The sequence below is a fragment of the Miscanthus floridulus genome, chromosome 3, assembly GCF_019320115.1.
Source record: "Miscanthus floridulus cultivar M001 chromosome 3, ASM1932011v1, whole genome shotgun sequence".
NCBI classification, from domain to species: domain Eukaryota; kingdom Viridiplantae; phylum Streptophyta; class Magnoliopsida; order Poales; family Poaceae; genus Miscanthus; species Miscanthus floridulus.
In genome coordinates, this window is record NC_089582.1 from 139,248,553 (window position 1) to 139,271,355 (window position 22,803).

The window sequence follows — 22,803 nt, forward strand, 5'->3', positions numbered from 1 at the left end:
AAAAACGGAAAGATGGAGAACAGCATTGGGGGTTAGATGGTTCAGACTAACCCCGAAATAGCCAAGAAACTGATGAAGGAAGGCGGAAGCAGGAAGACAAAGTCCGGCGCGGACAAAAGAAACGAAAAGGACAATCTCACCAGGACCCGGAGCCGGAACCCGATGCTCGCCCGGAACTCTCCATTCAGCGATGACTTTGCTTTGGATCAAGCCATCACTAACAAGCTCGCGCAGCTGGTCTTCGCCGGTCGTCGGAACAGGCCAAACCTTCTGAGCCGCCCTCATGGCCACGAACTCCAGGTTTTCAATCAAAGACAGGGATGACTCCTCGTCCACGAAGGTCGCTTGAGACTTGCTTGCGGTCTTCTTCTTTCCCATGAACTGGCGGAAGCAAAGAAGGCGCTAAGGAGGACGAAGCTAAAATAATGGCGCTCGGGCAATGACGACAATGACGGCGGCGGGTTTCTGAGAACTAGGGTTTAAAAGCAAGAGCTAGATGACAAGGGAAAGGAAGATAAAAGGGTCTTTAAATAGATTTCTCAACGATACAAACGGCCCATAAGGCCCGTTAAAGCGCAGCGTGGAAATGCAACGGTCCATTTACCGACGCAGCTAAAATGATGGAGGGCACGAATCCACACAACGGTACAAACCAACGGGCAGATTTCAGACTTATCCGCACAACACCACAGCAGGATTATCAGATAACTACAAGAACAACTCGTCGAACCGAGAAGAAAGAAAGGGCTAACTCGATAGCCTCATGAACGACAGGGATCACAACAGAAAGGTCAAAGACAACTAAGAAGACAAGATTCGTTACATTACAAGCGACTTCAAAAATAGAAGATTACAAACCTTACAAGACCCGACGAACTCGGCACCACGAAAAGCAAAGTAGCAAAGAGGAACACGGGCACGACTAAGCTCTGGAACGACTACGTGTCCCAAATTGCTACTCGGAAGGACAAACCGCCATCAGCTACACTGTTTTCTTCAAAGGACGAACGCAGTGCATCCAAGGCGGAAATCGGCAGCACGGCAGGGCAACATGGAGCAGAGAAGGCCGGCGAGCATCTGTCTACCCAAGACCGATGTGATGCTGGATATGGTGTTGATCTGCACCGGACGGTCTCAAGACAGGCGACGAGGATCAACCCAGAACTGCCGGATGAAGGAACAAAGCCCACATCACAAGACTTCCTCCAACTACCACCACGTACATCCTGGCACAATGCTGTCGCGGGATTAGCCTACCTCTAATCCCTATCACAAGACTTCCTCCAGCTACGACAAGACACACAGGAACTACAAAATACGCCCGGGGGCTGCTCTACTTCACAAACTACCATGTTCACAACCAAGAAGTTTTCAACAGAATGGCCAATGGATGCAAGCAAGCACTCCGAGACAGTACTTATAGGCCAAAGGATCGGCGCACATGGACCAAGGGTACCAACGAAATAAACCCAACAAAGGACACAGTGAAAGGACAGGACTCAATAATGGATGACTCAGGCGAGAAGAAACAGTACTCGAAGACGGGCATATTCGGAAGAATATACCAGCACAGTACAACCCGTGAACAAAAGGCATTTACACTCAACCACCACCACACAACTACATCTGACAACAGCAGACTATCAAAAGAATACGCCAACACCTCGCATCCGATTCCTTCCTGAACAAAACAACACGGATATACGCTCAAAAAAAAAAAGAACCCGGATTGAAGAAAAACAACCCAGATAAGTTGAGAACAGAAATCAAGACAAAAAAGAACTTGGATTGATCAGAAAACAACCCGGATGAGGTACATACAAGTTCAGAAAGAACCTAGACGAAGTGCAAACAACCTGGAAGAGGTACATCAAGAGCCAGAGAAGTCTAGAAATGACCTGGATGAATAAAAACAACTCGGAAGAGCATCACGGCTTAGTCAAACACTAAGCTCGGGGGCTCAAGTACTCAAGACTACAACAAAGACAACACATCAAGACCCTTCATCCGACTTCTATTCTAAAGAAAAGTACTCGGAGAAGGCTCGGGGGCTGCGGGATACATAACCCCCAAAAATTTTTTGAAGACAAGAATCTGGACCCTCCAACTTTTGCAAGCAAAAGCAAGAGGCTCGGGGGCTACACTCAGTGAGTGCAATTTTTACGAAAAATTGCACCCACCCAAAAAGAACTCAGAGCAACCAAGAAGACTAAAGGGACCCTCTGGCTTCTTGTCCCAACAAGCAAGAGGTTCGGGGGCTACACTCACTGAGTGCACTTTTATTCAAAAGTGCACATCAGCTGGAGAAAAGACGAAGAAGACCATCTCAAGATTTCACTTCAAGAAAGAACCCGGAACAAGTCTACAAACAACCCGGCCCTTGAAGCTCAATCATGAAATGCTCGGGGGCTTGTCGATGCGGGACCCATAAGGTTCCCCACGGAGAAGAGAAAAGAAGACCTAGTCCAACTAGGATTTCCTACATGTAATCCTATTAGGACTAGTTACACGTAATCCTACTAGGATCTCTACTTTGTAACCGACTAGGACTCCCGCCTCTCCTGAACTATATAAAGGAGGGCAGGGGTCCCTAGATCAGGGAACACACACATAGACAACAATTGTACGACACAACCCTTGACAATCAATCCAACGCAAAGGCTAAGGCCGACTGGACGTAAGGTTATTACTCGATCTACGATCGAGGGCCTGAACCAGAATAAATCGACTGTGTCTTGCGTTAACCATCGAGTTCGGCATACGCCGAAGCCCGAACATACTGCCCCGGGTACCCCCGTGGCAGGCTATCGGTGGTAAAACATCGACAACAACATCATAGTAACAAACAGTTTTCTAAGCTGTGGTGATGTTGCCCAAGCAGCGGCCTCATCAAAGGCACTATACCATTCCTGATCATCACCAAGTAGGCCACGAGCATTACACGCCAATCTAAACGTAGAGCAGACAACGCCGTTGTATGTTCTAACCTCTTCGAAACTTCTAGCGCCTTTGACCACGAGGAGCAACATTCTAAGGAAATATCTCTCACCAACTGAAGGGTGTACATAGTATAACCTCCCTATCTTACCAGGACCTCGTCGCCTCTGATCCCAGAATCTAGAAGAGCTATCCCATTTCCAACGCGAAGGGAACTCACAATATGTGAGGTCTCTACCAGCATCGCTTTGTTGGTTGGCCACAAACCATTCAGTTAACATTGTTTTATGAAGAAATTCTAATCTGGCAACATCAGTTATATCAGTGGATTCATCATAAACAATGCAGTTGTCATTTGGAAGATGCACAGGCAACCTTTCTACAGCCGGATAGTGTCTATGTATATCGAAACCAAAAATTCGCCAACAGGCATCCTGCTCGCATATATATCTACAGTCTAGGTACTCCTGAACCTCATTAATCGTTTTGGTTTGTTCATCATAGGGTGCTGGTTCACCGCTCTGTATTCTCTGTATATAAACCTTGCCACGGTCAGGACCTTTAGTAACATATTGGAATAGGTATTTAATGAAAATGCCCTTGTTACACCACTCTACATTGATATGGGCCTGGTACTTTTTAAGCAAGGTCATATTGTATGGAACAATGGAACTGCTATCTAGCCTTTTGCCACCTTTTTCAACATATCTCTTGTTGTCAGATCTCCTATACAGAGCGAAGCCATTATCATCAATTACCGTTTCAGTTTGGTATTTTTTTGGAAACCGTTTTGAACATTTATCTTTTTTCATACATGGACAGGTGGGGTGGCTTGCGCCACATGGACCATGCACCAAATGCTTAGCCACCAGTACATATCCAAGAGGGTCTGTATGTGGGTGAGGAACCTCAGCACTTATGAATTTATCTATGAATGCAGGCGTTGGGTGTGAGGTATCTTGTTTGAGTCAAGCAATTATATGAGCATGTGGGAGGCCATGCTTCTAGAATTCCATAGTGTGCAGCACTAAACAAACAAATGAGAAGAACAGTCATAAAAAACAAAGATATCTAACCGCGGCCAAAAAAGAAAGGAAAATCTACCCAACGGCACAACCTACCAGCACTTACAGGCCCAAAGGCAGTGCCATCTCGTATATCACCTAGAAGCTCCTCAAGCTTCATATTGTAGACCCTAACCACTATATCCGCTCTATCAGTTGATTTCTGGCCAGGTTCAAATGACAGAGCCGCATCAATCTCTGGCCACTTTGGATTACAGGTGAATGTCACAAAGAAATCAGGCGGGCCATGAACTCTATAGATAGCAATTCCATCATGATAATTTTGGATCATATACCGCCGGTCACCAGTATGGGAGGCCGGCAGCACAGTTTTTTTCCAATCTCGCCTCCATCTACACATCCTTTATCAACCGCATCGACTATGCCCTGAAGAGTGTCTACACGCAGCTTTCCCTGATTCTTGAGCACATACCAGAGTCTATTTTCATCGATACACGCACGTGCATCAACCTTGGCCTGAGTGGACAAGGCACCATAGCACAAGAACGGATTCGACTGGCCTTTTCTGCAGTGGAAACAACGGCGGTAGTAATCTTGCATTGTTACTTTGGCACGCTTGTTCTCGCCTGATGTATCTACCCCACTATAAGGCACACTGACCTGGAAACCACGCTCACCATAAGGAAAGAGCAGGGGGTACTGTAGGGCCATGAAAGCAGGATGCAAAGAAGAAATATGCTCTAAATGTCTGGATCTAGGCTGCACCACAATATCACGCTGAAAAGTATCTAGCGTAAAATCACCCACAACAAGCATGGCAAGCTGGTCAACAGTAGGAAGATTATACTGAACTGGATCTCCCTCCCTTGCACCAATAAGTCTTACTATGAACTCTTCATCACCATTTTCTGCCAATCTATCTCTTGCCAGCCTAAACTGTCTAGCCAATGGGTTGTGGTCATCTAGCATCTTGACCAAACGTTCAGCTATCTTTGGGTCGAGAGACTCAGACGAGCGTTCATCTGGGTGCAGCGCACATAACCTATTCTTCACCTCGTTCGCTGTATCATATATATAGAGCTGCAAGAATTTCGGTGAGTTGCCATTGGCTGGAAGAAGAGGTCCTATATGATGATGAACCTGGCCAGACACTTTGAACACAGGAGAGCCACGACCATTATTCATAGATCTATCAATGTTTGCACCCATGGATGTGAAAGCAAACAGGCAATTGTACTGCCGTATATTCTTTATGAACTGTCTACAATTAGCACCACCATCAAATCTGGCCAGCAAAGCAATGGGTTCAGGAGGTTCTCTAAAAGGAGGTATTACTACTTTGCCACCCCTACAGCATGAATTGTAAATGACCCTGCCATCTCTTAAACTGGACTGACCAGCAGCACACTCACGCAACCAAAATATGGCACCACAGTGTCTACACATATAATCTGGCGCCCCATAAGACGAACGACCGACATAGGAATCTAGGCACAGGCGTGGGCCACCCCAAAGCATCCGCAAGCACAAAGAACATGAAAATAGATACAAAATCAGTGAGAGGATGGCATTTAGTAACCTAGAAGAACAACAGTGAACCTAGCAAAAAAAAAGCCAAACCTTTAAGCGCATCAATATACTCTTGGGTGAAGTGACCACACCCGGATGCACCAGCGGCATCTAAAGGGCCTAATAAAGCAAAACCGGGCCAACATAGCAGGCACATCAGTACGGGTGTATCTAAAGAGAAACCAGCTAGGATGGCGACCTAAAGAGTGAACACCTAACTTGGCAATCTTCTTTTAGTTTAAATACTTCCTCCGTTTATTCCGACACTCAGCAGCTGGGAGCGCGCTGGGTATATAGTATGCACCCTCCGCTATAGGAAAGTGAGACTTAAGTATCCAAGACCAACATGGTTGTAGACTAAATAGAACACGGGAAGCACGGCAAGAAACACGTACACTGTCTCTTGTGGGGAGCAGAGTTTGAAGGGGCAGTTATCCGTGAAGAAGCTAGGGAGGTCAAAAGCAACGAAGCAAATAAGAGATGCTTCAATGGTCTGACCAATGGGCTATAACCGTGAAGATTACCAAAAGAGCAGCACAGACACATACACGACTCTCCAGGAACAAGGCGAGATGCAGGACGTGCACGACGACTCGCCATCTAGGACCAACTACAGCAAACGTCAGAGAAGGCCGATCATGTGACAAACTGCAGCACCTGGCTGTTAAGAAAAGGAAAGCTCCAAAAGAGCTCTATGGCCTATGGCAGCAGGAAACCTATGGCCGCCCAGAAGAAAAAGCTACGACAGCGCCGGACCGGGCCAACACAAGGTAAATGTAGCTCGACGCCGTACACTGGCGTTCCATCTCCGATAAACTCAGTAACCATGGCTGCATACGGCAAGCCACACCGGACCACCACACCCTTTGTGAACCCGAGCACGGGAAACAGCAAACAAGAATCGGAAAGGAGGAAAAAAAGAAAACACACCGACCACAAGACCACACGGCGCAACATGTAAGCATTTCGGCCATTGAAAGCGACAAACGAATCAAAGAAGAAAGGTACAGGCGAGAGTGCGGAAAAGGTGTATACCAACACGCCGAGGACGCAGCCTGTTGTCGCCCAGTCGCCGGCGGCGCTCCCACCTGGCAGCCGCACGCCCCAAGACCTCGTCAGCAGCCCGCTCCTAGTGCCGCCGCGCTCCACCTCATCAGCACCCCGCCGGTGGATCTGGATCTGGCCCCAAGCACCTGCAAATCATACGCAGTGCGGCGGCACCACACGGCACAGCGGCGGCGCCGGGTACCCACCGGATTAGATCTTTTCGCCGGTAGAATAGAGGAGGAGGAAAGGGAAAGGCGGCGAGTCCCACACCTAAGGCAAATGGCAGAGTTCGGAGCGGAAATCGAGAATGGAGCCTGAGGAGGTCTTTTATCGTCGCCGTTTGTCCCTTCGGAGCGGGCTGGGAGACGGTGTGGAGTTCGGAGCCGTGCGAAGGAGGAGGAAGCAGGAGACGCTGCACTCGAAGGAAGCCGGCCCCACCGGCAGCGGCACAGGGTCAGCAATGGGCAGCGCCGCTTCATATTCCCAGTCCCATCGAACCCAGCCCAAAAGCACCGAGAAAGCCGGCACATGATCTAAGAAGCTGACCAGTGGACCACCTAGTGCTAAGCCAATAAGCAGACGACAACGAAAAAAGAGCCCCGTGCAAGCTCCATACCGTGGAGGCCCAACTGACGTGCGGAGCCCATGCCGCGGGTGCCGACTCGCAGCGTAGCAGGAACTGACCCAGCGCCTTCTCGCCAATGAGCACACGACAGCGGCCTGAGGCACCCAATCTGGCGACAACAACGGACCGGGCGCTGACCGCACAGCCGATTCGTTGAACAACGGTTTTGCTACCGTGGACATGCTGGGTCAACGCAACGAGAACCACCCATCAGGACTTGGACGGCCAGCATTCCATTTGCTATCGTGGACAGCCTCAGCGCGCGTGCTGGCCACAACGAATTTAGACTTTAGATTAGATGCCACTAGGAAAGATGCTCCGGACCACAGACCACTAAAAAATTTGAACACACTCTCGTAGTCGTACCATAACGTTAAACTTTTTTTTTCTTCCACGTCATTCCGTCCACCTTTTGTTAGGTTTTAACAGCCCTGGTATGTGGGCCCCAACCAGTGACGATGCCTGGAATACATTTCTTTCTCTAGTCGGTGGGACCAAGCCGTAAGTGACCTAGTCATCGTCTTCCTCCTCATCCTGTCATCTTCCTCTGCCTCCATCTTATCCAAAAACAAGCCTACGACGGTGGCTCGGCAGGCGTGGCCTGTGCGAGCGTCAGCGCGTGGCCGACCTCGAGGGCAGCGACGGATGCGCGCGGCGAGGCAAGTCCACCCGAGCCTAATGTTGGACGTGCGTAGCTCGCCGCCGGCCGTGTGTGGCTCCTCGGCTCTAGCTGTGCCCCTGCGCGTCCCGCTGTTGGAGCCCGCTGCCCGCGCGACCACTCCACCAGAGCCTACACGGACCTTGCCCAACTCAGCCGCGGTTGCGGCGTCTCGGTCGCGCACCCTACCGCCGGCCGTGCGCCCCGCCACAGGCTGCGCGCCGCCACCACCGTGTGCTCTGGCCAGTCCGAACGAGCGAGCGAGTCAAGTCGTGGCGGCCACGCAGCCACCCGCTGCGCAACAGGGAGAGGAGAGAGAGCAGAGTCACGGTGCACGGTAGTGCTGCCGCAACCACCATGGCAGCTCTTTGGAGCTTCACCATTTTCTAATCCAGGACCATGGGGAGGGAGAGGAGGGCAAGGGGGTTCCGATGGACTACCTACCTTGGTCGATTACAACTCAGGGATAGAGATCGACAGAGCGCCGCCGCAACCACCATGGCCGGCAAGCAGAGCTCGCAGCGCCACCGAGTTCCACTGCCTGCAGCCGTCCTTGGCCCCAACCAAAACCGCTCCCGACTCGGCCTTCTTCTCCTCTACGCGTGTGCCGCTCCATTCCCCGGGTCGTGGTCGCCGCCATGGGCCACTGCCGCCGGGAGCCACCGCAGCGCGCACGGGTGCCCTGGTGCTCACGCACCACAACGTCGGCAGTAAGCTAACAAGCGGAGGATCGTGCTGCGGACGTGGTGGAAGGAGCAGAGGTTCTGGGTGCCCAACGCCCTCACCAGTCAGCTTTTCTGCTGCGTCAGCGCCGCCTAGGAGCTGCTCGCCGCGCGCGGCCTCGCGGTCACCGTCGCCGTCCCGTCCGGCAATGTCGCGCTACTCGCGCCGCTGGTCCACGCGTGCCACACGTCACCTTCTCCTCCTCCTGTGCGCTCCACCTCACCATGTCGCACGCCCTCTGCGCAGCCCGGCGACGAAGTGTTCGCGGTGGGCCCGCTGTCGGACGCTGGCGGCATGGCCACGTCGTCGGGGGGCGACCGCGGTGGCGGCGGCGCGGGTGGCCGCGTGGCTGGACGCATTCCCGGACGGCTCCGTGGTGTACGTCAGCTTCGGGACGCAGCAGGCGCTGTCACTGGCGCATGCGGCGTCCGTGGCAGAGCTGCCGCGTTCTTGTGGGCCCGGCTGCGTTCATATGGGCTCGGCGGAGCTGCTATGTTCGTGTGGGCTCTGGGGAGCTGTCGCCGGACGCGCTGGCGCGGAGCTCGATAGCGTTCGTGTGGGCGGCGAGGACAGGCACTACGGTGCCGGACGGGTTCGAGGCGGGCATGGCGTCGCGCGGGCTGGTGTTCCGTGGGTGGGCGCCACAGGTGGAGGTGCTGCACCACCACACCATGGGCTGAAACTTGCTGGAGGAGGCCGCCGCGTGGGTGGCCATGCTGGTGTGGCCCATGGGCGCCGACCAGTTCACAGACGCACGGCAGCACGGAGACACGCGGATCTGTGCAGAAGCTGCCCAACTGATCGGATGGAGGAGAGGGAGAAAATAAAATAAGTGAGTAAGAAAAGAAAATGAGAAAATAAATTCTTGAGAGCATTTTAGACTTTTTTTTTTTGCTGCGGTTTGACACCGTTAGAGGCAAATATGGACGGAATGGCGTGGAAGGCAAGAAAGTTTAGCGTCATGGCACCAGGATGCGTTCAAACTTTTTAGTGGTATATAGGTCAGGAACATCTTACGTAATGGCACACAGGGAAAAGGCTCAAGAAGCTTAAACCTTTTTGGACAGAAACGGGTTCAAGCTTAAAGCTTTTTGGACATAAACGGGTTGAGGCTTAAACTTTTTTGGCAGGAACATGTTGAAGCTTAAAACCTTTTGAGGAGCAGACAGTGTTGAGAATTGAGATAGCAGATGAGCAGACGGAGAAGCTTAAACCTTTTTTTTTTTTTTGTTTTCCGTTTATTGGTACTCATCATATGATTAGTAGTAGTAAATTATGCTAGCTATTCCCTGCGTTCTTCCCGATCGAGTGAAGGACGCATGGCCGGGGCTGGATACTGCTGTAAGTTAAGGAGCGAGCAAATATCCGAAATGGATGTTGGTTCAGTTGAGGCGCACACACGACACACCTGGCCTACCTCCCTCTTGTATTGCAGCCGCTGCGGTTTCGCTCATCGGGTCATCGACTCGTCGTCGTTGTTGAAGAGTTGCGCGACGAGGACTGAAGAGGTGACAAGAAATCAAAAGACCACTCGATCTGTCCCTGTGAATTGTGTGCGAAAGGTGCGTGGCAGCCCTCCGTGGTTGCCGTAGGACGACGCGATCATGGAAAGGTTGATCAGGACATCATGAGGTGCGGACAGGTGAAGGTGGGCATCACCCAGTCCAGCTCCAGCCGTTGATTCTTGGACACACAGACAAGGCACAACCGGCATCACGGCTCCAGGTCCAGGTCTCCAGCGATGATATTTTCGGAACGAACCGAACTGACGCGAAGGTCGGACGCGTGGTTCGCCCTGGCGGCCTCGCTCAGTTGCGTACGAGTAGGTCTGCTGGTGCAGCGCCGCAGCGGTGTTGTGCGATCTGACGCAACGCACGGCGGCCAGCCAGATCAGAATATCAGATGCGTCATATGTTAACGCGACAAGATAGAAGGCTGGACCTAGGCTTCGCTAGCTTCCAAACGACAAACTGCTTAGTACACTACAAAGCTCTCGATGTCGACGACGTCAAGGGACAGCCTGGTGCTAGGGCGGGTGGTCGGCGACGTGGTGGACTCGTTCTCGCCGACGGTGGCGCTCCGGGTCTCCTACAATGGCCGGCGCCTCATCAACGGCTCCGACCTCCGGCCGTCGGCGGTGGCAGCAAGGCCTCGCGTCGAGATCGGGGGCACCGGTTTCAGGCAGTCCTACACGCTTGTAAAGTGTTCCTCCATGCATCTCTTTTGGCGGATATTAGTTCTAATTATTAAAAAACAGCCTTGCTTGATGTGTGTGCTTGCATGTCCTATTGCCATTCCTAGCTAAGCTAACTGATTATTCATGATGTGTTCATTTACATATGCTGTCCGCGTGGCTTTTGGATCATCAAATCAAAAGGTTATGGTGGATCCTGACGCTCCCAACCCGAGCAATCCGACGTTGAGGGAGTATTTGCATTGGTACCATATGTATATATAATTAGTCCTCAAACATACTTCATCCGTTCCAAAATAACTGCACATCTTAAGAAACGAGTCAAATGCTATTTTAAATTTAACTAGATTTAAAGTTGAACTTCGAAATTTAAGTGAGACGTGCAGCTATCATGGGGCGGAGGGAGTATGTATATTGTTTATGTTCTAAAAGCCATGCATATTTACATTTGGATTTCATTGATCACCTTTCATTTTGCAGGTTGGTGACAGATATTCCTGGGACAACTGAAATTGAATATGGTGAGTAGAAAAGAGCAGTAGCTAGAAATGCGTTGTGCATGTCAGCAACATCACATCTCGATTGTGATCCACTTTTGAGTGAGGAAGTAAGAGAGCTCAAATCAAAATCAGATAATTAAATGCATTTATATTACATCATACAACTAGACAATATTCTATGTACCAATATAATTCAAACGGAAGAATTCTAGCCAGTCGGTGATGAGGTGCTCATCATCGCCGAACCAAAAGTCGCACCTGTGGTCCGTGGGGTCAAATTAGGATCATATGCCGATTGAGCTAGCGATGATGAAATCTTCATCATCGCCGAATCATATACCAAATCAGTGGTGATACTGCCCTCATTACCGTTGGATGAAACACCGAGCTCGCGGTGATAACCCTGGTTATCACCGTACACTTTCATCACCAATGCTGATGAAAACTAGTGGCTAGGTGGAGGAGGAGGGGTGTTATAGCCGCCAATGATGAGGTTTGTGCAGTAGTCGAGTATCGGAGAGCATCAACTAATAAAATTATGTCATGGACCATTTCTTTTTGGTCCTAGACTATAGGGACTCTGGATTTTAAGTGTGGCACCTTCTTAGAAATTAAACCTAGCTAGAGTGGTTACTATGTTTGTCTTGATGTGTTATGAGTCGACAAACGCTTCCTTTTCACATTATACACGAATACGATTTTGTACAAATTAATTATAGGATTCAGTATGTATCATGTTATTGTATAATCATATCCATTCCAATTATCTCTAGCTAGCTTCATGCTTTCATCGACCGTTATTCGCACCTTCTACTCTCTGTAAGTAAACCTTTACAGTTTGTCTTAATTATTTGTCGATAATGAGCTTGTCTAGATATTGGCCAATTGAAACTGAAAAGATGGCATGCTTCGTTCTAAATCTAGGAAGGCCCCAAAGCACCTGGCTTATTTCATATTTCATCGGGTTAATGCATGTATAATTTGGTACTTATGCATGCATTACGATCATTGCATACAGATACAGACATCTTGCAGTATAATCTGACTGGTGGCAAGATGTTTGAGTTATTGAGTAGCTTTCTTTTTTTGTGCATTTCATACCTCAATTTTTATATTACATGCATGTAAAAGTATCATACAGAGTACATATCACAAAAATTAGACACCACCATCACACTACAGACTGGTAAAAGATGCATACATAGAACACGATTAAATTCATGAATGATGATTTTGCTGACAAAGAAGTTAATGAAATGAACATGCGCACACTGTGAATAGCTAATTAATGTCATCTGACCTACCATGGATGACGGACATGTTCTTGTAGGAATACTTCCTTGCTTTGAAACTCTGCAGCTGCAGGTTGGATACCCTCAGCATTTATCATTAGATCCTTGCATCAATTCTAGAACCTGTCACAACTGGAACGAGGTTCTTTGCCGAGGGCCGGATACGCTCGGCAAAGAAGCCTTTGCCCTCAGCAAAGGCCGGTCGGCACAGTACCTCACGGCAAAGGCTACTTTGCCGAGAGCCGCATCTCGGGCTCTCGGTAAAGGATTTGCCGAGGGTTAGCCGGCCGTCGGCAAAAATTTTCGCCGTGACGGCGAGAGGTCACGATAAAGTTGATCTTTGCCGAGAGCCTTAGCAAGCTCTCGGCAAAGAATTTCTGAATTTTTTTTCCAAAAAACTTTACCGAGCGTCTGTCAGAAGAGCTCTCGGCAAAGAATATTGACAATTTTTTTTAGACATTTTTTTGCCGAGAGCTATGGCTCAGCTCTCGGCAAAGGCTTCCTCTTTGCCGAGCGCTATGGTCATGCGCTCGGCAAAGCTGGGATTCTGTGTGTTCCAGAATTCCCAGCTTTGCCGAGGGCATGACCATAGCCCTCGGCAAAGCCACAGCCAGTTTTAATTTTTTTTTTGTTTTTTGCATTTCCAGTCAACAAATAAACATATATATGACATATATATGACATCCACATCACAATAAGCACATCCACATATCAATAACCACATCCACATCACATAATTCACATCCACATCACATAGAAGTCTCGAAGTTCGAAGTCATAAACAAATCTCGACACATAGACAACCACAAGTGTAAAGTTCGACAAGCAACATAAACAAGAGGCATAGGAGGCGCCAAACTGGTCACGGTGACGGTCCGGGCTGAGAAGGCGCCGCGTGCGATCCTGGGGAGTTGACGAGGAGAAGGTTAGGGTCGTTCGACGCCGCCGACTGACGCTACACAAACAAAGAAGATGCAGAACGTGTTAGACAACATAAATAGATAACCAAGCACTACATGTACTTTTTACCACCACGACCACACCACCACCACCACCAACTACGCGACACCACCACCACGACCACACCACCACCACCACCACGCCACCACCACACTACTACTACCACCACCACCACGCCACCACAACCACACCACTACTACCACCAACAACAACCACACCACCACGCCACCACCTCCACCAACCACGCAGCCACCACCATGACCACGCCACCACCACCACCAACCACGCCACCACCACCACGACCACGCCACCACCATCACCGCTAGCACTAGGTTTCACTAGGTTTTACTATGTTTCACTAGGTTTGACATTTAGAGAAACTAAAACATTTGTCATACTCACCGGCGTAGAATCAAGCTGAGGTGGAGGTGTAGCCTACAGCTGACCGAGCAGGAACTGTGGGACCGTTCCACCTTGGGTCATCGCAAGACCCCGCACGTAGGAGAGCACCTCTGCCAGCTGCCGCTGATCCTACTCCTGCTTGGACTCTAAAGCTGCTAGCCTCTGCCGCTTGAGCTCCCGCTCGGCCTCCAAAGCTGCCAGCCTCTGCCGCCGCTGCTCCCGCTCGGCCTCCATCGCCTGCAGCTGTGCCTGCAACATTTGACGCCAATGTTTCAAGATTGCAGAGCTAAGGTATGTAAAAGTCAAAGAACTAGGAATGGAAGAGAACACTTACCTGGAGTGTCGACACCACGGTCGGGCGCTGGCGTATGGCCGGCAGTGAGCTCGTGCTCGCTGCTCGGATCTGGTGCAGCGGAGGAACAGAGGTCGTGTCAAGGACACCGTCGCCAAGCCAGAACCGCCCGTGCTTCTTGCCTTGCCCCACCCTCATCACGAGCTCTGGATCAAGCCGCTCCTCGATGGTCAGGTCGTAGTCTGGCCCGTGGACTGACCTTGCCATCTCTGTGTACGTAGAGATGCGAGGGGCAATGCTGGCGTTGGTGAACGACTCGGTAGGGACTTCCGGGGTCCAGTCGGTGGCGGCCGTCGCCTTGCCCAAGTGGGACAAGGCATATGCCTTGAGGTGACCACAAGGGCGGCCACCATGTGACGCCGACTACGAGAAAGACAATAACATTGTTAGAGTTGTTGCAGAATTGAGTGTTAGGTTAGAGAAATGGTTTCGCCTTACCCAAGCTTCTGAGAATTCGGAGAGTGTGTATCCGGAAACAACAGGGAGGTGCTGCCGAAACCCCATCTTGGATCGGACCGGACCATACAAACTAAACCATCTACGCATCCGCGGGCTGTCCAAATAACGTGGACAATCCGAAAGAGATACGGTCACAGATATGCAGAGATCCGCATACCTACGACCGTATCTCTTTCGAACGGGAGACGCCTAACTTGTTTACGCGATCTAGCTAGGGTTACGGACAAAGGGCTTATACCTAGGGTGGTGGTGGAGTGGAGAGGTGACGCGGTGCAGGCAGACCCGAAGGAAGACGCTTGGGGTACTCCGGGTCCCCTCCGTCGGGCTCTTCTCTGCAAAACAAGAAACACAATTTATAAGTTCAAAATTTTGGCAGAACCTCCCCTCTATGGGGAGGCTTCTAAAACCTACAAGGAAAAAGACAGCACGATGGCCGACATCCACAATTTCGGCACGATGGCCGACACAGCGACATATGGTACGATGGCCAACACATCCACAAAAGGCACGAAGGCCCACTAATCCAGAAATGGCACGAAGGCCAGCAACAGGCGAGAGGGGGGCTTTACCTTGGGTGGCAGTGTAGTCGGGCGACACGGAGTCGGGATCACCCTCGTCTTCGGCTAGACGCGGGGAAAACGGCGACGACCGCTCGGCGTGACGCGACGACGCGGGGGCGTGACGGTCGTCGGCCTCTCCTTCTCCCCTCCTTCTCCCCTCCTCTCTTCTCCCCTCCTCTTCTCCCCTGCTCTCCTTCTCCTCTCCCTTTCCTTCTCCTCCTCTTCTCCCCTCCTCCTCCCTTCTCCCCTGCTCCTCTTCTTCTCCCCTTCTCCTTCTCCTCTCTTCTCCCTTCCTCCTCCAAATGCTCTCTGCACGGCCGGCAGGGGCGCACGGGGCCGGTCGGGGGCGCGCGGGGCCGGCCGAGGACGCGCTGGCCGCGGGGTGGGCCACCGGCGGGCGTGGCCGGGGGGCGGCGGCGGTGCCCGACCACCGGGCGAGGCGGGGGACGACGCGGCCCCGACGACGACGGCGCTCGGCGGGCCGGGCTGCTGCTCCGGCGGCGCGGGGATGGGGCGGGGGCGGGCTACGGTGGCGCGGTGACGGGGCGGGGGCGGGGGAGAGGCTGCGGCGACGCGGGGGACCGGCGGCGGCGGCGGGATGCGGCGGCGAGAGGAAGGGCTGAGTGGGCCGTTAGGGTTTTCCGGCCTGGTCTATGTGGACTGGGCTTTTGCCGAGGGCCCAGATCCGAGCTCTCGGCAAAGTTTTTTTTTAAAGAACTCTTTGCCGAGAGCCCTTTGAGGCTCTCGGCAAATACAAAAAAAAAATGTTTTTTCCCAATTTTTTTCTGGTGGCTAACAATAATATTTAAAAGACATATTTAAAATTTGGAGCTTTTTTGATTTTATTAGCTATATTTAATAAGTTTATTTCATTTACTTGAATTCTTCCCGGTAATTCAAATTTGAACTGCAGCTGCATCGAATATTGGAATTGAGTGATTCAAAAAATCATATTCATGGTATTGCATGTGGTGTGAGACCGTATCCAGTGACAGATGCCAAATTTGGCGCATCGTTTTCACGGAACACGGCGAGGAACTTGCGTGTAAAGTATTTTTAAATTATATAAAATGGAAACGAAGTCCGAAATTCACGAAACTTGTCGAAGTGTCATTTCATCGCATGTATAGGCTGTGATAAAAAATTGAGTGGGTTTCGAGCAAGTTGCGATGTCCGGACGTCGCAACTTGCTCGAAACCCACTTAATTTTTTATCACAGCCTATACATGCGATGAAATGACACCTCGACAAGTTTCGTGAATTTCGGACTTCGTTTTCATTTTATATAATTTAAAAATACTTTACACGCAAGTTCCTCGCCGTGTTCCGTGAAAACGATGCGCCAAATTTGGCATCTGTCACTAGATACGGTCTCACACCACATGCAATACCATGAATATGATTTTTTTGAATCACTCAATTCCAATATTCGATGCATCTGCAGTTCAAATTTGAATTACCGGGAAGAATTTAAGTAAATGTAATAAACTTATTAAATATAGCTAATAAAATTAAAAAAGCTCCAAATTTTAATATGTACTTTAAGGTACAACGGTAAACCCAGGGAAAAAAATTGGAAGCAAAAAAAGCAAAAAAAATATATTTTGCCGAGGGCACAGAAACGACACTCGGCAAAGTAATTCTTTGCCGAGGGCCAAATTCTGACCCTCGGCAAAATAGACGGCAGGTGAAGGCCGTTTGCCTGTCGTCACAGGTTTACCGACGGCCATGTTTTGCCGAGAGCCGGACCTCGGCAAAGATAAACTTTTGCCAACGGCCTTTCTTTGCCGACGGCCGGACCCTCGGCAAAGGGCTCGGTTGCCGAGAGGAATTCTTTGCCGACGGCCTGGCCCTCGGCAAATATGGTTTTGCCGACGGCCTACCGTTGCCGAGGGCCGACTCTCGGCAAACCTTTCTTTACCGAGAGCCCGACATTTGGCTCTCGGCAAAGACGCTGGCTCTCGGCAACGGGCCTGTTTCCGGTAGTGTGTGAAACATGCATAATCAAACACTTTGCAAAGTTATAATATTAAACATTTGTTATATGTGATTTCTGTGAATATCATTTTTTATTTGTGGAGAAATTATGTTCAGACTGTTGAGTTTTCGTAAACTTTTTACTAAAATAAACTATTTTAAAAAGTCGAATATTACTTTGTTCAATTAATTATGACCATCATAGTGTTATTAGTTCGTAAACGGATGCACATGGTTCCAAGAACGTACGTCGTCCATCCTATATATCTTCCAAAAAAACTTGCTCAAACCCACTATGGATGCCGCCACACACGAAAGGAACTTGGACTAAATGTATTTTTGGGTTATTCGGAAAAAAAAACTGTATTTTTGGGTTATATTATATTATAACATATATACGCAATTCTCCTTTTTACAGTAAATTAATAAATCTATATCTATTATTCTAACTATAATTTTATCTCAACATGTAAGAGCCATCTACATCATCTGTTGCTAATTATCCACATCATCTCTCACTAATAGTCATCTTATTCCACTAACTTTTAACCTCATCCACGTCATCTCCACTAAACACAGCTACTACTTTCAATATATAAGAAATATAGAAATCATTCACAGATTGCTATTTGTTTTGTCCTTTTATCATCTTATAATTTGATTTAATTCTATTAGTTTTTCAAGGATCCTTTGATTGTCTTGCTTAATTTTGATAAGAATGGATGTAAAAACATGCATGTAGGTTTAACTTATACATGTAATATTTTTTATATTTCTAAGAAAATCCCACATGAACGCGTGACATATCGTTATATAGTAAAAAAAAAAGAGAGGAGAAATCCATGCACGGGTGATTCCGTATGCATGGATCTGCGTTTCCAATAATTGGATGCATACACGCACGCATGCAGGTCGCGAGGTGATTTGCTACGAGAGCCCCCGGCCGCCGGTGGGGATCCACCGCGTGGTGTTCGTGCTCTTCCAGCAGATGGCGCGCGGCTCCGTCGACCAGCCGCCGCTTCTCCGCCACAACTTCTGCACCCGCAACTTCGCCGTCGACCACGGCCTAGGCGCCCCCGTCGCCGCCGCCTTCTTTACCTGCCAGCCCGAGGGTGGCACCGGCGGCCGCCGCCAAGACTTCCGGCAGCCAAGGACACCGCCGGGCTCCGGCGTCCTAAACTAGCTAGCTGCAGAATGGCCGTCAGTACGCGTACGCACGTGACAAACGTACACAGGCTATGACGACGACGACGACGTACGTACGTACTCAGTTTATCAGCACGAGAGTATATGCTCCTACAATGTTGACAAGTGTATAAAAAGGACTATGCATAATATGGATATATGTAGAGTACATATATGCCCAACCAATATATAAAGATACACAAGGATATAAACAAGGCCTTTTAGTTTAGGCAGGTTTTGAGTAAGTTATATAACTCTTGTGGTGCGTTTGCACTTTGAGATGGGTATGTAGAGCCTGCTTGGCTGAACATCAAATTTTGTCATGTCAATTTTAAGGGTATGTTCAGCTTACCCCATATTCGGTTTGTTCGGCTTCTTTTTTCAGCCGGAACAGTGTTTTTCAGCCAGTTTCAGCCAAATTTCAGACCAGCGAACGACGCTATGTGGGTACACCAATATTTTTGTAAGGCAACCAAGGTTAATACTTGGTTTGCTACCAGTAAAAGAAACGAATGTTTTCTTGCCAGAATTTTAGAAGGAATTGCCAATATTTTGGCACCAATCCAATTCATGCCAAATCTTTTGAACTCGTCCATGTTTTGACTTGGAAAGAATTGGCTTGCAGCCAAGCAAGCCCGTAATAACTGCGGTCAGATGGTCTTTTTTTCCAAAAGAAATCTCAAACCGGCATGTTCTTCTAACAGAATCAAGGATAAGTATGAACATATATGCACACCACCACAAGTGTATTTCACACTCGTGAAAACGTCGTTTAGAGAAAAACTTATGGTTAACACCTAACAATTTCAAAAAACGAAAAAATACTCTAAGCTTCTAAAACTAGGGGGAAATCCTAGAGAGAGATTGAGACATGAGAAACAAAATAAATAGAAATCACGAAAATATACTTCAAAACTCTCGGTGATTAAATTTAGCTCTATCAAAATGGGAAAGTATCTAGAAAGTTCATAGAACATTTTAATCAATGTCTAACGTGTTTTTGGAAAACTCTGCAGAGCAGAAATATGAGATGCAACCAGCATCAATACAAACATATGTTAATGTTGAATGCATTCTTGTCAGTTTCATATTGTCTTTTTATTACATAAAGTTCTTAAAATATGCTGAGACATTTATATAACGTTTTAGGAATTCCATAGATTTTTCTTGATATTTTCTTATTTTCCTAGTGCTAAATATATATTTTTAAAGCTTATAGATATATTTTCACGAATCTAAACATTTTCTTTAAGTTTATAGAGTCCCTTTATATCTATAGAATTTTCTTGAATTTTTAATAAGCATGTACTCCCTCCGTTCTCAAATAAATCAATTCCTAGAATCCATGCAAGTCAAACTATCACAAGTTTGATAAACTTTATAGGAAAGAGTAACAACATATATGACATAAAATGAGCACATTATGGAAATGTATCTTATGACATATCTAATTATACAAATTTGATATCATAAATCGTGATGGATTTTTTGTAGAAATTCGATCAAAGTTTAAATTTTTTGACTTAAGACAACTCTAGGAATCTATTTATTCAGGGTCAGAGGAAGTAGAAAATTTTCATGATTTAGACCTTATTAAGGTGTTTGCAGGATTTCTTAAAAAAACTAAAAACCACATTGAAAACAACTTCTAACCGGGACATTGAGGTACTCCTTCTATTCTTTTTTGCATGTCATGTTAGTTTTGTCGTAAGTCTAATATTACTATTTTTTACTATCGAATTCAAAAAATAGTTATATATTATCGAAGTATTTCTCATAGTAAATCTAAAATATAAATATCGCGTCACGAACCTATATATATTTTTTTAAATGATGATTAAAGATGTAAATATTTAATTTAGGACAATACTAACATGATATGTGATATGTAAATAAAAATGGAGGAAGTAATTTAAATGATTTTGAGAGTTAAGCGAGGACTAAGGCGATAGTTGTGTGATGCAAGAGGGCTTTTTCCAAATTTAAATGGCCCACGTCACAGGTCACAGCCCATAACTATTTTGACGACTCTCTAGGCCCAATCTCCCTTTGCGACCCTGCCAAAGGTAAGAAAATCCGAACGGACCAACACATTTCTGGTACGATCGTGTTTTTTGCTAGCTGTAAAAAATATCCGTTCTGCAATGGTAATATCTCTTCGAAGAAGCTGTAAAATCTCCAACAAAAACCAGCCTAACAATATCACTCAATTCCCGCGTCCCGCTAGAATATTCCTCGAGCCATCTCCTTATATAGGCATACAGCGCTAGCCGCCGCGGCGGTCCAGTCCACCTCCTCGATCCGAAGCCGGCGATCGCAGCGGCGGATATGGCGTCCCTCCGTATGGTGTTGGTGTCAGTGTTGGTGGCAATGGCGGTGAGCGCGGGCGGCGTCGCGGCCCGGCCTCTGGTCGGGGATGGCGGCGCGTGGGAGGACAGGGCGCCGCTGCAGACGTCGCGCCCCTTCAACATCGCGCACCGGGGCTCCAACGGGGAGCTCCCCGAGGAGACGGCGGCGGCGTACGTGCGCGCCATCGACGAGGGCGCCGACTTCATCGAGGCGGACATCGAGGCCACCAAGGACGGACACCTCGTCTGCTTCCACGACACCACTCTTGACGACACCACCGATGTGTCCGACCACCCGGAGTTCGCCGGCCGCCGGCGCACCCTCGAGGTGCAGTGGGCCAACGTCACCGGATACTTCATCAGTACGTGGACAGTACGCCGCCCGTTGCATGCATTCAGTCATCGGTAGTTTCAGTTCCATCTCATTGTCGATCTATCTAGCTAGTGAATAACACGAAGCTAACTGTTGCGCAGCTGATTTCACCCTGGCGGAGCTCAAGAAGCTGAGGGCGAAGCAGCGATGGGACTTCCGTGACAACTCCCACAACGGTGAGCAAGTCGATCCGGCGTCCCGGCCGGCGAGACCCAACTCCGCGCCGACGAGCCCGGTCTTTCATTCTTTATTAACTGTATGAAAAACAGCGTCCACATACACCGTGGCCTCGTTTTCCGCAGGCGTCTCGCCGATCATCACGTTCGACGAGTTCATCGACATCGCGCTGAACGCCAAGAGGGTGGTCGGGATCTACCCAGAGATGAAGAACCCCGTGTTCATGAACAAGCACGTGCGGTGGGCGGACGGGAAGAAGTTCGAGGACAAATTCGTCGCGACGCTCAAGAAGTACGGGTACGGCGGCAAGTACATGTCGCCGGCGTGGCGCGCCAAGCCGGTCTTCCTCCAGTCCTTCGCGCCGACGTCGCTGGTCCACGCGGCCGGCCTCACGGACTCGCCACTCGTCTTCCTCATCGACGACGTGACCGTGCGCACCGAGGACACCAACCAGCCGTACGACGAGATCACCTCCGGCGAGTACCTGGACTACATGAAGAAGTACGTGGTGGGCATCGGGCCGTGGAAGGACACGGTGGTGCCGCCGACCAAGGGCAACCTGCTGGCCACGCCGTCGGACCTCGTCGCCATAGCGCACGCACGGGGGCTGCAGGTGCACCCCTACACGTACCGCAACGAGAACGAGTTCCTGCACTTCAACTTCCGGCAGGACCCCTACGCCGAGTACGACTACTGGATCAACGACGTCGGCGTCGATGGCCTCTTCACCGACTTCCCGGCGAGCCTCCGCCGGTTCCAGGAGTGGACCACCAAGAAGAAAGACTGATTGTGATTAGCAACTCGCAAGGTTGGAGTATAGCAAAGTTACTGTCTTGGTAGCTGGGTTTTTTATTCAGTCATTCAGATCGTAGTTCTGGAGATGTTTTCAGAGTAGAGACAATTCTTTTTATTTTTGCAGTGGCCATATATTGCTTGATTGGAACAGTATCAATTAACACTCTTATCCGTCGTTCATCGTGCTAACAGACCAGTATGTCAGTATGTGATCCCATCTTCACACGATTAGCGTGCATACCCACAGCGGCCTATTGACTATTGTCCTGTGCAGTGTGAGTGTAACAATAAACGTATACATTGGTCAATGCATATAGGCACGCGCAACAAACTAATGAATTTGTACACGTTGCACACACATAGCAAAACACTGCACAACATTCTGTATATAAAAGTTGCAGATGAGCAGGCACAGAAACAGTCTACAATTTGACATTTACATAGTACAAACTGAAAGCCTGACTTAACGTATATGCCTGAATGAGCAGTATTAAGTAGAGACTATAAGAGATGCAATGCATACCAGCGTTGAAAAGGGAAGTGAGACTGAGAACCGTTCGGCTTCTTCAGAAATAAATCATATAGATGGTAGATGCTGTGTTTTTTCTTTTCATTTGATGGTTCAGCAGATTCAGGGTGACAACT

At 48.9% G+C, this 22,803-nt stretch overlaps 2 protein-coding genes across 2 annotated transcripts; both read left to right on the forward strand.

Moving 5' to 3' along the window:
* The first annotated feature begins 10,580 nt into the window (after positions 1–10,580).
* LOC136547183 (protein FLOWERING LOCUS T 1-like) lies at positions 10,581–18,463 on the forward strand. The gene is made up of 4 exons (XM_066539150.1): positions 10,581–10,781; positions 10,962–11,023; positions 11,259–11,299; positions 18,192–18,463. The coding sequence occupies exons 1-4, from the start codon at positions 10,581–10,583 to the stop codon at positions 18,461–18,463; spliced, it is 576 nt and encodes a 191-aa protein (XP_066395247.1).
* Positions 18,464–20,704: 2,241 nt separating this feature from the next.
* On the forward strand, positions 20,705–22,332 carry LOC136547184 (glycerophosphodiester phosphodiesterase GDPD6-like). The gene is made up of 3 exons (XM_066539151.1): positions 20,705–21,175; positions 21,288–21,362; positions 21,489–22,332. Exons 1-3 carry the CDS (start codon positions 20,794–20,796, stop codon positions 22,148–22,150), a joined length of 1,119 nt encoding a protein of 372 aa, XP_066395248.1. The 5' UTR covers positions 20,705–20,793; the 3' UTR covers positions 22,151–22,332.
* Positions 22,333–22,803: the final 471 nt, after the last annotated feature.